At 40.2% G+C, this 14700-nt stretch overlaps 1 protein-coding gene across 1 annotated transcript in view; it reads left to right on the top strand.

Annotated features, from left to right (window-relative positions):
- The window catches only part of LOC138261177 (uncharacterized), a 106191-nt gene that overhangs the window by 41692 nt on the left and 49799 nt on the right, over positions 1-14700 (top strand). The window contains exons 2-4 of the mRNA XM_069209890.1: positions 4218-4343; positions 6961-7105; positions 12429-12598. Coding sequence (XP_069065991.1) covers positions 4250-4343; positions 6961-7105; positions 12429-12598 — 409 coding nt within the window. The 5' untranslated portion in view covers positions 4218-4249. The remainder of the gene's footprint in view (positions 1-4217; positions 4344-6960; positions 7106-12428; positions 12599-14700) is intronic.

The following is a 14700-nucleotide window of genomic DNA, read 5'->3' as shown; positions in this document are numbered from 1 at the left end:
CAGAAACAAGCAGGTACTCTATTACAGAGTACCTGCACTTCTATTTTTCCATTTAAAGCACTGGTCCAAAGTGTGTTTATAGTGCTTCTCCAGTATTATTTTATAAAAATATTGGTATGCATCAAACATGCTTTAATTAAATTATGATTTAGATGAATGGTATTTGAAGTGGTCCTTCAAATGAGGGATAATTTAATAAAACAGTCTGTAACCTTTTATCCTATTTTATGTTGCAAATATTTTTGGATATATTTTATTTTGAGAGTTCAACAAAACTGTCTGTAACCTTGGTCTGTGTTTATTTTAAAGTTGCAAATATTATTTTGGTACATTGCTTGCTTTAAAAATAAAATAACCTTGATTTATATATATTCATATTTGCCTGTATAATGGAGCTAGATCTAGGAGCATTATAATTCACAAATGGTTTCATTTTGCAAATACTTGTACATATTTTTCAATTGGGAGCACTATAATTTTAAGCAAGCGCACCCTTAGAATGCTTACAATAAAGGTAAGGGTTTTTGCATGTTAATGTTTTGTAATGTGTATTTGTAAAACGCATTGCCACCTGCAAGGGTACCTTGGCACTGAGCAGGTGTGTGTACTTAGCTCTACCTATGATAGGTTAGTTAATTATAAAGCCAGGTCTTCAGTGCCTTTCACAATTCTAGAAGGGAGATGGAGGCTCTGATGTGGAGTTGGAGGACTGACATTCCATGCTTTAGGATCAGTGTAAGTGAACTAATTGCCTCCTGATCTGGTTCTGTGTATCTGTGGCATATGTTTTAGGAGGAGTCCTGTGGTGCAAAGGTGTCTGGGGGGTTAGTGGAAAGAGATTGTTGTGTAGGTCTTGAATATGTGTGTGTGTGTGTGTTTGTGTGTGTGTGTGTCAGGAGTTTGAAATAAGCATGTTTGTGTATTGTGAGCTAGTTTAACTCCCTGAAGTGTGCTTTGATTTTGGGTCCGCATGGAAGGTTGAGAATTAGCCTGGTTGCTGAATTGTGGATAGCTAGTGTTCTTCTAGTGAGTTGCTTGGTGATGCCGGCATAGAGGGTGGTACTGTAGTCTAACTTGTTGGTGAGTCAAACTAGTTTTGCTTGGGAGTCATTTGAAGATCTTCCTTAACATCTTCAGGGTATGTGAGTAACAGCGTTGATTTGTAAAGGCAGGTCCAGTTTGCTGTCAATGGTTGTTCCAAGGTCCCTGGCATGGGTGTGGGTCTGAAATTAGCCACCTACCAGCTGGAGTCTCATGGTGTTCCTGCTGAAGATCACTACTTCTGTCTTGTCAGTGTTGAAGCAGATGATGTTTATCCAATTAGTGACTTCAGTCATGCAGGATGTGAACTTGTTTCTTGTGTTGGGGCTCTTGTCCGAGCGGCAGGGTATGAGTTGTGTGTCATCAGCACAGAAGGGGATGTTGATGTGTGCACGGATAATCCCGGTCAGAGGGATCATATATGTATTGAAATGGGTGGGGCTGAGCGACGAGCATTGAGATGCTCCACCTATGAGTTTTCAGGCTTCCAAGGAGTAAGGTGCCAGGCTGATAGCTTGTGTTCCATCTGTTAAGAATAAACTAGAAATACAATTTGGCCATGGGAAATATATGAATATATATTGCACCTTACCATCAGATAATCCTCTTGCAACCTTACTGTGGCACTGTAAAGTGCCAGCCAGAAGGGTTGAACTTGTGTGTCCTGTGGAAAAAGTAAGCATGCAGATTTAGTGTCCCGGACCCCAAAAAATATTTCCTTGTGTTCAATGATAGAACTTGCCTGCTACCTCAAGTGCTGTTTTTACAGTAGCTTTTTGACTGCTACATGCAAGAGAAGTGGTAGCATTGGCCTTGGCAAGGGCTGTCCATGGTCACCAAGAACTAGTAGTCATCTGTTGAAGGACCATACTGTGGAGCATGACACATGTGAGCTGCAAATCCCTTGCATTCAGTGTATGTATTTGTTTGCATCAGGTGTCTTTCAGGCAACACATTAATGTTTGTTTGGGCACCCCAGCATCTTGGTCAATGGTGTAGCATGTCAGCACATGTGAAGATTGTTCTCACTCTGTTTGCTGGAGGTTAAATTTGTTTCATCAACCATGTCCCCAAAGGTTTTAACAGTGTAGTAGAGGTAGCCGTGGTGTGGCTAGTGAGGCTCTGTACTTATCCTATCTAGTATGACAAGGTACTTTTATCTTTGAATTTTTCATCACTGGCATCCAGAATGGCAGAGCCTTTTGAGGTACTTGGTAAAGTGTCCCATGTGTCCCAAACAGACTGGAAGCCTAAAATACAGCTCCATATCCTCATAGTGAATAAGGAGTTGAGCAGGCCTCCTCCCCTGTCAGTGATTGTTCATAATATGAATAGTAAGATCACATGACTTTTTGTTCATAATATCAATAGTAAGATCACATGACTTTCAGAAACCAGCCAGTAGCTAAAACTGATTCTCATATACCTATAATCTTGTACTTGCACATCTAGGCATCACCTCTGCAAGTGGAAAGCAATCTTGTATAATGGCCGTTCTAGTTCTTTTGGCAGTGGCACTCGATACTAACTATATCACTGGAGGAATTTAAACAGTACCTGCTGCATAAAAAAGCTGTAAAGCCTTAAAATGGCTTGATGACTTCCTGAGGGATCGCTAAATATTTCCCTAGCTCCGTACAAATCTTCCATAAGGCAGACAGACAAGGGAGTGCCACTGGGTTCTTGCTTGAGCCCCACACTTTTCAATATCTGTCACCCCCTTAGCACAAATTGTCAGAACTTTAAGGCTTGAGATTTATTCCTGTGCATATAACACTCAATTAGTGATCTCTTTCAATAAAAACCCAGAGATCACCCTTCTATCTGGTATGAAAACAGTCACAGTATGGATATCCCATAAATGTCTTCAATTAAATGCAGCAAAAACTGAAATAATGCTATTCGGTAAAGCCCAGAGGTTCTGGGCTAAGGCTTGGTGGCCAGCCGACCTGGCTCTGGCACCTCCTAAGCATGTAGTGAATAACTTAGGGGTTCAGCTGGATCAGAACCTAACTATGAAAGACCAGGTTACATCAATGATCGGTACCGGTTCCCATTCCTGTTACTCAGGAAAGCACTTCCATTTTTACCATTATTGGCCAGGAAGACCTTAGTGCAGGAGCTAATAAATAGTCTGATGAACTACTGTACTTCTCGGCTGGCCTCTGCAATTGCTAATCTTCTTGCTCAACGTCAAGTGGTACAAAACACAGGTGCGAGGCTTATATGTAACCAACCTCCAGGTACAGCTTCACTACCCCTTCTTAAATCGTTACATTGGTTACCAATAAAAGTAGAATAATCTTTAAGACCTGTTGCCTTACTGACAATGCTCTCATTGGAAAAGGTCCTACATAAATTACATAAGAGTTGATGCACTTTTGTCCTAAGAAGTGTGAGATCTAGTGACAAAGCACTTTTAATGATTCCTCGCATAAAGAAACCTAAATCAGGTGGCAGAGCCTTCTCATTTCTGGACTCATTCTATAGGAACAAACTGTCTTATGAAATTCATACCAGTACCAACCATCTTTCATTGAGGAAAAAGCTCAAGACTATGTTATTCTAACTCTGTTGACCCTCCCTATACATTTAGAGCGCCAAGGTACCCCTCCCTGGGTGATTCGAGCACTATAACAAGTGACAGTAGCGTCACATAATATAACAAAATACAGTTCTCTTAGCTACACATGTACTAATGTATCAGTCACTGTAGACACTTTTAGACTCCAGGATGTTTGTCAAGGATAAAACAAGCAAAGACTTAAATTACATTTACCCAGATCTGCAGTGCTGCAGCAAACTGAAAAATGTGTGTAGTGTTGCACACGTGGTGCGTGAGTGGAGGATTGGCAATGGATACCCCTCACCTTAGTTTTTCATGGTACACCACAAAATGTTGAAAAGGTTGCTGCAGTACCCATGGCCAACACAGGATGGTTGTACTTGCTTTTGTGTCATTCGTGTTTCTGCTGCCACTTACTGCACTTACTAAATCACGTGTGCAACTGTCCCAGACATCAGTGTGCACATTAGACTGGTAAGTTAGTTACTATCTGCAAATCCATGATCTGATATTTCTGATACCCGAGTTTAACATTGTGTTTATTAAAAGATGTGAACTGACAAATTAGAAAATGTCTGTCTGACCTATAAATTTTTTTTATATCTTTCAGCTATTGACTGATCAAAATTATGTTTGAAAAGGATGACGTGGTCAACTGAACACCAGTTGAGTGATGGATGGCTCGACAACCAGAAACTGATTTGCCTTCTCCTCATGCTCTATGGATGTTCTAGCAGTAAGTAGTTAAAATGCAGCTGTTTTGTTTACAACAATATATAGGTAGAAAACGTTTCACAGGCCTTGTTGTAATCCACCAATTGATTTGGTAGATAACGTTCTGCAATTTTCACTTCTTTGAAATAATCTTGCAAAACAATTCTTTGTAACATTTCTAGCGTCTAGGCAGATGCTTCCAGGAAACATGACTCCACAAAAATAAATTGATGAAAATAATCCAAGAAGTGGAGTCACTGGCTCTGTGTAATAATTGGGAGGCGAAATGTGATGGTAGGAGTTGATACCAGGTGAATATTTCCACTGTAGTGATTTGTCTGTAAACATTTGGCATAAAGTGTTAAGAACTAGTGATGGCAACAACAGATGCTTGTCCTCTTGGTTAATGTGCATATACCTGTTCCCTGGCACTGTGGTTTTACAGCATTGCGCTTGGCCTAAAAGAGAACAGCCTACACACTGCCTTTTCAGTCTGGCCTACTTGGCAGTGTCAGACAGTCTAAAAGTCCATTCCAGCTCCAGGTTTGCCTACTGTTCTCAAAAACTATAGAAATGGTAAATCAGAGTTTCTCCACATTTTTACCATTTAAATGACCTCGAAGTGTAGAAAAATGTATATTGCATTTTTACGATATATCTTAAAAGCAATGTGTAGCATTCTTTTAGAAAGAGGTGGTTTCTTTCACCGTCTTTGGTGTTTGTCCACCACTCTTTTTCAGACATCTTTGGAATGTACTTCGTTTTTTTTTTTTTTTTTTTTTTTTTTTTTTTTTTACTTTTTACAAATGCTATTTTAGCTATGTTAAGACATTTTGTAAATACTGAAAATAGAAAAAGCATGGTTGACCATTGCAACAGTGTTTCATCTGGGAGTCAGTTGTCAAGAAGAGGATCAAGTCGAACCTGGTCTTCTTTAAGTGTAGCCATAGCGCTTCCATTATCTATTCAGAAGATAGCTGCTATTGTGAGGTGAACTTAAGCAAAGACCAATATCAACTCAAGTGAGAATTATCCTGTGTGTGATGCAGTCAGATGTCACACTTTTTTACCTTCATACTTACAAACCCAGCAATATTAGTAGAATCCCGTGATTGGTGTGTCCTGAAATGTCACAAATGTATTCCACTAACCCTAGAACAATGTAGAGAATCAATCACGGTAGAAACTGGGTTCTTGACTGGGTTGTGACCCCTGGTCAAGCAGCAACATTCAGGGTAAGGCACAAGCAAACCCCAGATTAACCTGTGATCAACCCCCTGGTATCTTGGCACAGAGTATGCAGACTTAATTTATACTCAATGTGTAAAGTATTGTGCAGCACGTCAAACAGTGTAACAGTGACAGCGCCACACAGGAAAGATCCCACACCAAATTAGAAGAATAAAAAAAAACAATTAATTAATAAAACATGACCAATAGAACTAAAAAATCCAATCAGTAGAACCAGAGTTATGGATTTTCAAAGGCCAAAGTGTAAAAAGCACCTAAAAACATAAAGTGCCAACTGCGGCTAACTGGTCACTCGGGACTGTCAAGTCAAACGTTCAGGCAGACTCCGATGCAACATAGATCAGATAAAGTCCGAGGTTAATCCTGCTGAAATTTGATCTACTCACATTATGTACCAAGAGTCCCGTTCATGTTGGAGAGGGTTGCAAGACTAAAGTAGAGGGAGACTGTTGATGTGGCTCAAACTGCTGGCAGGGCTTCACAGATGGGCTGTTGCTTTGGATATTTTTGACATACATGTAATAACTCATAGCTGAGTGCTGACCTGCATGCACTAATTGTACTACTTCACAGGACAAGGAGGCTACCTGCATAACATGTTTTTCACAAGACCACAGTAAAATAAGCTAGAATGACAATAAGTGTTATTTCAAGTAAAGACCTGTCAGAGCAAAATAATTATATGAGTAAGGTCGGCAATCTGCATTACTTGTAGGACTAAGGATGCCTGAAGGGCTGCAGCAATAGATATTTAAGCACAAACTAGTGGGCTTTTACACTGTAGGGTTTGAGTCTCCTGCAATTTAAATGTCACAACTGAGGTGTTTACATGTACATTGAGTGCACTGTGATGTGGTGTAACAAACTTAACAACCTTATTAAGGAGTGGGTGATGTCCGGCGTGCAGCCAGGCTCATGGAAGCTTAACCCTAAGCCACCAAGGTGGATGACTGCCTGCCATATTTAGAGACCTTTGCCTTCAGAGGATCCACCATCATGCTAGATCCCTTGATGACGTCGCACTTTGGATTGATGACTGCCAAGTTTAATGTGGCTGCACAGCCAAACTCCCTTTGATTATTTGAGCACTAACACCAGAGGCACAATCAGTGCTCTAGAAGAGACTTGTGCGCCTCAAATGGCTGCCACTGCAGGGCAAGCTCCACATTCCCGTTAACTCTGACCCTATGGAGTTAAATGTTCTGCTTATTTCAAGATGGGATTGTTCACATGAGTGCCAAGAGTGGTCTTATGCAAAATAGTAGTACGTGAGAGGAAGTAAAAAGAAGATAACATTGTATTACTGTTGTACAGTATGCAAAGTGACTGCCATTGCTATACCTGGAATCTTGTGCACGATTGTTCCATTATTTGTTGTTCCCCTCTAGGTAAAACAGATGGCCACATAACAAATTTGCAATGTTTCAATGACTATGACAAAAAGATGGATTGTACTTGGGAGGGGATGAATTTGGAAACCACCTGTGCGACTCAGTACCGCATGATCTATGAGCGAGAGATCGTTGGATTGAAGTAAGTTTCACGCACAACTTTGGGTATTGTTATTTGCAGACCCAGACTGTTGACGTACAGAACACAGTGACTACAATGAGTGCTCCTAGACACCTGATGCTTTTAAATGTCCCTAAAGATCCCTCGTTTTAAGTAATACAAGTAATAATTTTTATTCTTCAAACACTGTGAAGAGCTGAGGTAAATATCATTGCCATCCAAGGGGAGACACCGATTGTTACCACCATGTCCTGTGCCATTGGGGTTTATTTGATGCTCCTACAAGCATCCTTCTGTCCTCTGCTGGTGGAGCCTTGGGCAGCCACCTAGTATTGCCTTGATCTAAAACCTAGAGCTGATAAATCTTAACTGACCCTCCCTGTTTCTAGGAGTGTATGACATGTTCTCCTGCTGACGCACGTGAACACTCAAGTCATACGCTGAAGGAATATCTAGTGAGTCAATAGTGACAAAAATAACATAATATGTAAATAAATAAACTAATTTAAATACTGAAAGGGCACCGAAACAACGTTTTCTATTTTAAATTTAAAATGTCTATTTTGTCGTTTTGTTTATGTGCCTTTTGTGAATTGACCTCAAAACATCTAAAGTAGCAATAAGATAGGACTATTCAGGGAATATTCATTTCCAGTTGCTACAAATAGAAAAGTCTGCGCCCTCTTTGTAATTTTAAAAATACCGGAGGATATCCTGGACGGATTAAAAAATACATTAAAAGTGTACACCTGTAGCACTGCTTCCTTAATTATAAATGCTTTCTTAATTGACTCATTTCACAAAGGCAAACTTTACCCCTGCTTACTCATTGTGGCTATCTTGTAAGATGTGGGTGACAGAATCTGGCGGCAAGCGGTATGAAATAAAAATGTATGCACCAAATGTTCTTTGACCAAGTGTGCCAAAGAAGCTCTGACAATCTGCAATCTTTATACAACAAACAGCCTTATTTTTCAGGAGTCATATTTCTTTTTGTCTTGACTGAGACATCCAAAAGCAATAGTACTTTTATTATTCTCTTTATTTAATTTTTCTCAACTTTTTTCACTGCATAGACTATTTCCCAAAGAGTATGTACATTGAATGAATGAATGAAGCACGTTAAATTGATCTGTACTCCAGTATTTAAATGATCTCATCTTTAGAGTTGAGTCTTTAGGGATTATTAATTACTTCCATGTGCTGGGCAGATGTAGCAGTTGTTATGAAAAGGCGCTATTGAAAAATAAAGATGCATAGAGAATATAGATAGACCATTCCATGCTAATATAGTCAGTTTATTATTTTGATTTCAACCTTGTCCACTCCATTTTAAGTGTCTCGTGCTACAGTGAAAATAATCACATTGTTGATGAAATCTCATTAACCATGGGGAATCTAAAAAGCAGCCGAGATTTCGCCACCAAATGTGCCAGGTAATCTAGATCCATTACTCTATTAGATTAAATTTATGCCAGCCAAACTACGAAAGAACCTGTAAACTCTGTGAACTAAACACTGACACTCACCAAGCTGAATATCCTTCACCCTCATTAATGAAAGGGTGATGTGATTAGCTCAGGATATATGTATATCCAAACTCTCAGGGAATGACAGATGTCTAGTTTTTACAGAGGTGGCATTATCCTTCTCTTTTCAATTTTCACAAACTTCTTCTTGGCCGACAGTATTTGTTACTGAAGGTAGTCAGTTTTTATCCTTAGCAATATTTGTTTAACACCAGCAGGGTTTTCCACCAGCAGATGAATGACAGCTGAGAGTCGTCCTAATAGTGTAGTAATAAACAGTCCCATTGAGGTGCACTGAGCAGTGGAGAAAATGTTACTGTAGTAATTTTTGAAGTGTGACTTTCTGGGAGTGTTTTAGAAGGAATGTTTGGTGAAGTGAAGTTTACTGTATCACTGTTCCTTTGATTTAAATTTATGCAAAGTGTATGACACACACTTCCCAACTCATTCTTTTCAATATTGCTTTTTCCTATTTGAATTAATCACGTATTGGTGGTTATTTCGCAACCCGAAGACCATAACACCAGCAAATCATGTCCTCAAATAGTAATAACAGAAATCCGAAAAACAGATTCACTCTTGTCAGGTCCTGGATGTCCCTTATTATAATACCCTGGCACATTCCGGGGCAAACAGCGGAGGCGATCCACAACACCACATTTTGTTAAATTACACCCTGCTAAAGCAGCAACAAGACTGTCAGCTTCATGTTATGAAAGTAAAACATTTTAGGATAGGAAACCACCCCTTCCCTTCTAAATTCAATATTTAAGTCATTTAATGACTTTGCAAAAGACTTGGGGCCTCATTATGAGTTTGGTGGTCCCACCAAGCATATTACACGTGTTCCTGGGAACAGTGCTAAGATATGGAACTCGGCACCCTTATGTCCTATACAACAGCACAGAGCAGGCCGACCAGTATCCTCGGAATGCACAAAGCAGATAGTGCGTATTCCGACAGTGCTGGGCAGGGAGGCCCCTGCACTACATATGCCCTCGGCATGGGCAAGGGCAGAGGCCCCCCTGTGGCCCCAGGCACTGGATTTCTGCCAGCCTTTCTATTGCAGGGTCCCCGCCGTGAAAAGGGGGTTGTAATCAGCCAGGCGACGCTGAGTCCAGCGCCACCCAGCTGAGTACAAACCTGACTGCCGGAATCACATCGGGATGTTCCTTGCGGGGACGGCGGTCTTTAGGTGGGTCTGCCCACCCAGGTCATAATGTGGCCGTTGAACTGCTTGGAGTGTGGCAGTCCAACCACCACTGCAGCCTCATAATGAGGCCGCTAGACTCTTCTTTTCACATCAGTGTTTTAAAGTAGCTATGGTCCTTTCCATAAAACAGTTTATCATGAGTATTACCAGCGTCCCTAAATTAAGTGGTATATGGGTACAGAGGAAGCCATTGTTGCAGTCTTGGAAAAGCACGATAGTGCAGTTCGAAATTGCACGCTGCAGCAAAGAAAACCCACAGACTGACTTTACTTGTCTATGGTTTGGCTTTTGACTGCACCAAAGATTTCCCTTTGTTGCTCCAACAGTTAAAAAGAACATGCTTGTTTTACCATAAACTCCTCCTCAACTACTGATATCCAACAGTACTTTAAAATATGCTATCTGAGCTGTTACCCTGTCCAATTGTGATCCCTCCTGTTCAGTCTTGATCAGTCACCCTTCACCTGTGGACTCTAATGTATTAAGGTTCCATGAACATATGTTATACCTTTATAATTTGATATTTATGCTGCTTTATTCCTGAATGTTGACCCTCCTAAAATACTTTGCTCTGTCTTACAGCCAGTCTTGCAAATTGTGGCACCAGAAATATTCAAAATATAAACTAATTCCTACCACAGTTTTCCACTGTAGACAATGGTAGTATCAACTACAATTCCACCTAATTCATTAACTAGCAGTGCTCTCAATGTATTATTCTACATTATTTAGAGCATTACAGTATTTTTCTGTTTAATAGACTCTTTCTATTTATTTGAATGAGTTAATACTTTATTTTAATGGCTTGTAGGGTAAAGGAGCCAGATTTGTCCAAATATTTCTCACCTTTGAGTGTAGCAGCCCTTTCAGTTTCCTCCAGCATTAATGGGATGGGCGTTGCAAGAGCCCCTGTACATAGAGGTATGTGGTCTGGTGGAGCTATACCATATAGTTCTAAATAGCTATATCTAGTCCCTACCACCCTGTTCCTTCTGTATAAAGATTGTGATGTTTTTTACTAGGGCAAACAGAGTTAGGAACTATGGTTGGTATCACTTTGCACCTCCCATGAGTCGAAGACCACTCTTCCTATTTAATGCACACTGTAGGTTTATCAAACAAAAATCGTATCCATCCTGCCAAGCCGTGACCTAAGTTTGCTCTTTCCAGAATCCCAAAGACATTGATTCAAATGCCTTTTCACCATACAAACAATGTTATGAAACACATCAGTGTATGAATCCGAGCAACTTCACAACATAAACAATATCAGCTCAGCTGCAAGGAAAATATTAGTTTTCTGAATATTGACTAAGTGTTTCGGAAATCAGTTCCTAAGTACTGCTGTATGACGGCATATAGACCCTAATGAGTATATCTTCTAAAGTGTTCTTGATTATCGTCCAGACCAGATGTTGGGCGGAAAAACATTTTGAGACCATTTTGATTTTGTGTGATTAATACAATAGATTTTATATTCTTTTAGGACCTTGCTATTTCACTGCTTCTACAGATATAGATCATAGGCATCCCACATTATTTCCGAAATATTTTATTTGGGAAATCAACTGGTGTGTCGTCCTAAAACACTCAAAGCACAACTGCATGATGAATTTAGGGACAGGCGATTTTGAATACCTGTAAAATAATAGCAGTGAAAACAATAAAGCAGCTTTGCTTTTTCTTACAGTGCCCAATCAAAACTACATTTCCAGGGAGTATATTAGCCTTAAATGTTTAAAGAAAGTGAAGCATTTCACTGGGCTGTCTCGTTTGGATGCTGCTAGTCAGAGGCAGTCTGATTTCTGCAGTTCAAAACTATGAATTGAGTGAAGCAGGAAAAAAGAAATCCCTCATAACTGTTGCTTCAGTCATAGAATGAGTACCTGCTCACCTTTCTCTCTTGTTTATATCTACTGATCATAATCTACACCCTAGCAAACCTCGTGGTATCTTAAAGTATCAAATAAATACAGAAATATTTTTATGCCTCCGGAGTCATACCAAGGTGATCACCACAACCACCTCTACCCACTAGAGTAGATCACTAGATGCTGTTTAATACCTTGCTGTAGACCAATTCCCCTTAAAGTTATCGCATAGAATAAACATATTTCTCTGTCATGGACAATGTTCCTGGATGTTTGCTAATGAACTGATGTGGAAAATATGGATAGTCACTGAACTATGAGTTAAAAAAATAATAATAATTCTGGCCTCCACCTCAGTTTGCCAAAGGTTGAGTAACACAGGTAGTGAATGGTGACTGATAAACTAGCACAGATGTGGAAATAGGAAGGCAGCAAAACACATCTGATTAATGTACAAGTGATCCACATTTACAACGAGGAGCATTATTACTCATTTTCAATGTAGAGCACTATACACATTTCATCAGTTTATTGTGAATCCAATAATGTGCTAATAACAATTTAAATCACAAGCTTGAACTTCTATTTTTTTAAATTATTTTATCATTGTATTTTGTCTGGGGTGTCTCTATAATATAGTCCAAAGGCAGAATTTAAATTATGTTGCACTCCGACAGCTTTTATTTTATGAGGTAATTGTTATGATAATTATCGTCTCCTTGTTTTTCCAGAAATAACACTTGTATTCCAGAAAATGTGAAAATTGATGGCTTCATTGTACCGAACAAGTGTATCTGCACAATACTGGTCGATCAGTTTAATGCAGGAGATGTGTATCTGATACAGATACAGTCTTTTGGAAAAATATTAGTAAATAAATCTATCTCTCCCTTTATAACGGGTAAGTCATTCCATCGTAAATCAACTTCCGCTAGCATGTTCTTGCTGTCACCGTTGTGTTTTTAAGATCAAATCTGTTTATTGTTTTATAAAAATATAAACATACAAAACACCGCTCATCGCAGGGCAGAAATGAAATATATCCGCGCAATAGCAATATCGTATCTTCATACAAAGGTCTCTCTCATGAGTCCCAAAACCATGCTCATATGGACCCCTCAAAGAATCTTCTCCTTGCTGAGCCATGTGCCCACTGGCGATGTCCAATAGTCCTCCAGAATGTCAGCCCCGCAGATGAGAACCACATAAACATATAAAACATATTAAAAAAAATAAAAAACATTTCAACAATGCTTCCCTCCGAGAGACCATGTCATCCCCTCCTTAACCCCTACATCATCCAATCGCACTTCCCCTCTAGCAACCCCCCCCGGCACTCCAACCAATGATTAAAATCAGCCTCAAGACTCTCAGGTAGGTCGGGCCTGTCAGGTCAGTAAATTCTGCAGCAAGAAGACGAATAAATGGCTTCCACAATGCGCCCAATTCTTCTACCCGCTGCTGGGAGGCTAACGTAAGTTTCTCCATTGCAAGAATAAACCAGAGCTTCTGGAGCCATGAGACGCGAGTCGGACCCTATCTGTACCCCAGAGAGCTAGGATCAGTTGCAACGCTGCATTGAGTGCTAGGACTATCTGCCTCCCTTTTAGAGATCTTAAAGGAAAAGTAAGGGGATTGGGCAGCCCCAGTAGGATGTACGATGGGAACCTCGGGATCGTGACCTGGAACGCTACATCTATATCATCTATAATGTTTTCCCAGTAATGATGTAACTTGGGGCAGTGCCAGAGCAAATGTACCAGTGTGCCTGTAGCTCCACACCCTCTCCAGCAAAGGTCTGTCTTATCATGATCCCATGCGTGCAACCGCGCCGGAGTGTACACTGTTGTGTTTTTATGTTTGTATACATTGCTAACAGTTTTTAATAGCATGGAAATTATGGAAATGAGCAGGAATCACTCATTTCATCCAAAGGAGTTGTCCCATGAAGTCCTCTGTCATCTCTGCTTGAAAGTGATCATATCAAGTCAAATATAAAAATAAACGCTACAGGTAAAACAGAAGCTTGACAGAATTCATTAGGGATTCATCCTGGGTCAGAAAGGCTTCTTCAACCTGGAACATGACTGTAGTTCATACAGTAAAGGAGTAAGGGCCAGATGTAGAAAGCCTTTTGCACGTCGCAAACTGCGAAAAACGCAGTTTGCGACGTGCAAAAGGCCTAACACGATGCACAACCTCAAATTGCGAGTCGGTACCGACTCGCAATTTGAGGCTGCGACTCGCAAATAGGAAGGGGTGTTCCCTTCCTATTTGCGACCACATCAGGACTCCTTCCCCTTTGTGAATGACGGAAATTATTTTTTTTTTTCCAGAGCAGGCAGTGGTCCTATGGACCACTGCCTGCTCTGAAAAAAACGAATGGTTTCGGAAGTTTTTCTTTTTGCAACTCGTTTTCCTTTAAGGAAAACGGGTTGCAAAAAGAAAAAAAGAAACTGCTTTATTAAAAAAACAGTCACAGACATGGAAGTCTGCTGTCTCCAGCAGGCCACCATCCCTATGAGTGCAGGGACTCGCTATGGGGTCGCAAAATGCGACCCACCTCATTAATATTCATAAGGTGGGTCTTTGCGACCCCATAGCGAGTCGCAGAAGGTGTCTGAGACACCTTTCTGCATGCACTTTTGCGAGTTGCAATTTGCGAGTCGGTATGATCGCAAATTGCAAGTTGCAAAATTTTACCTACCTACATCTGGCCTTAAGTAACACAAGAGTGTGCGATTTAGGTCCCACAGCGCACACAATTTCAGAATAACCACTGACTTTTGAATGAGTTACATTTCGACTTTGTATATGTATTTAATGTGGAGGAATGGAAAATGGTTGTCAACTCTGGATACGCATTGGATAACACTAGAGTACAGGAGGATAGAATCAGTCATTGGTTCTCATTTGCATTTTTTGCAAAGCCACCTGAATTTGATGACTACAGTGAGTTGCTTTGAGGCAGATGTAAACTGCTGTGCAGTTGAGGGTTTTTAT

The sequence above is a fragment of the Pleurodeles waltl genome, chromosome 10, assembly GCF_031143425.1.
Source record: "Pleurodeles waltl isolate 20211129_DDA chromosome 10, aPleWal1.hap1.20221129, whole genome shotgun sequence".
Classification (NCBI taxonomy): domain Eukaryota; kingdom Metazoa; phylum Chordata; class Amphibia; order Caudata; family Salamandridae; genus Pleurodeles; species Pleurodeles waltl.
This window is presented reverse-complemented; position numbering and strand designations above follow the sequence as displayed.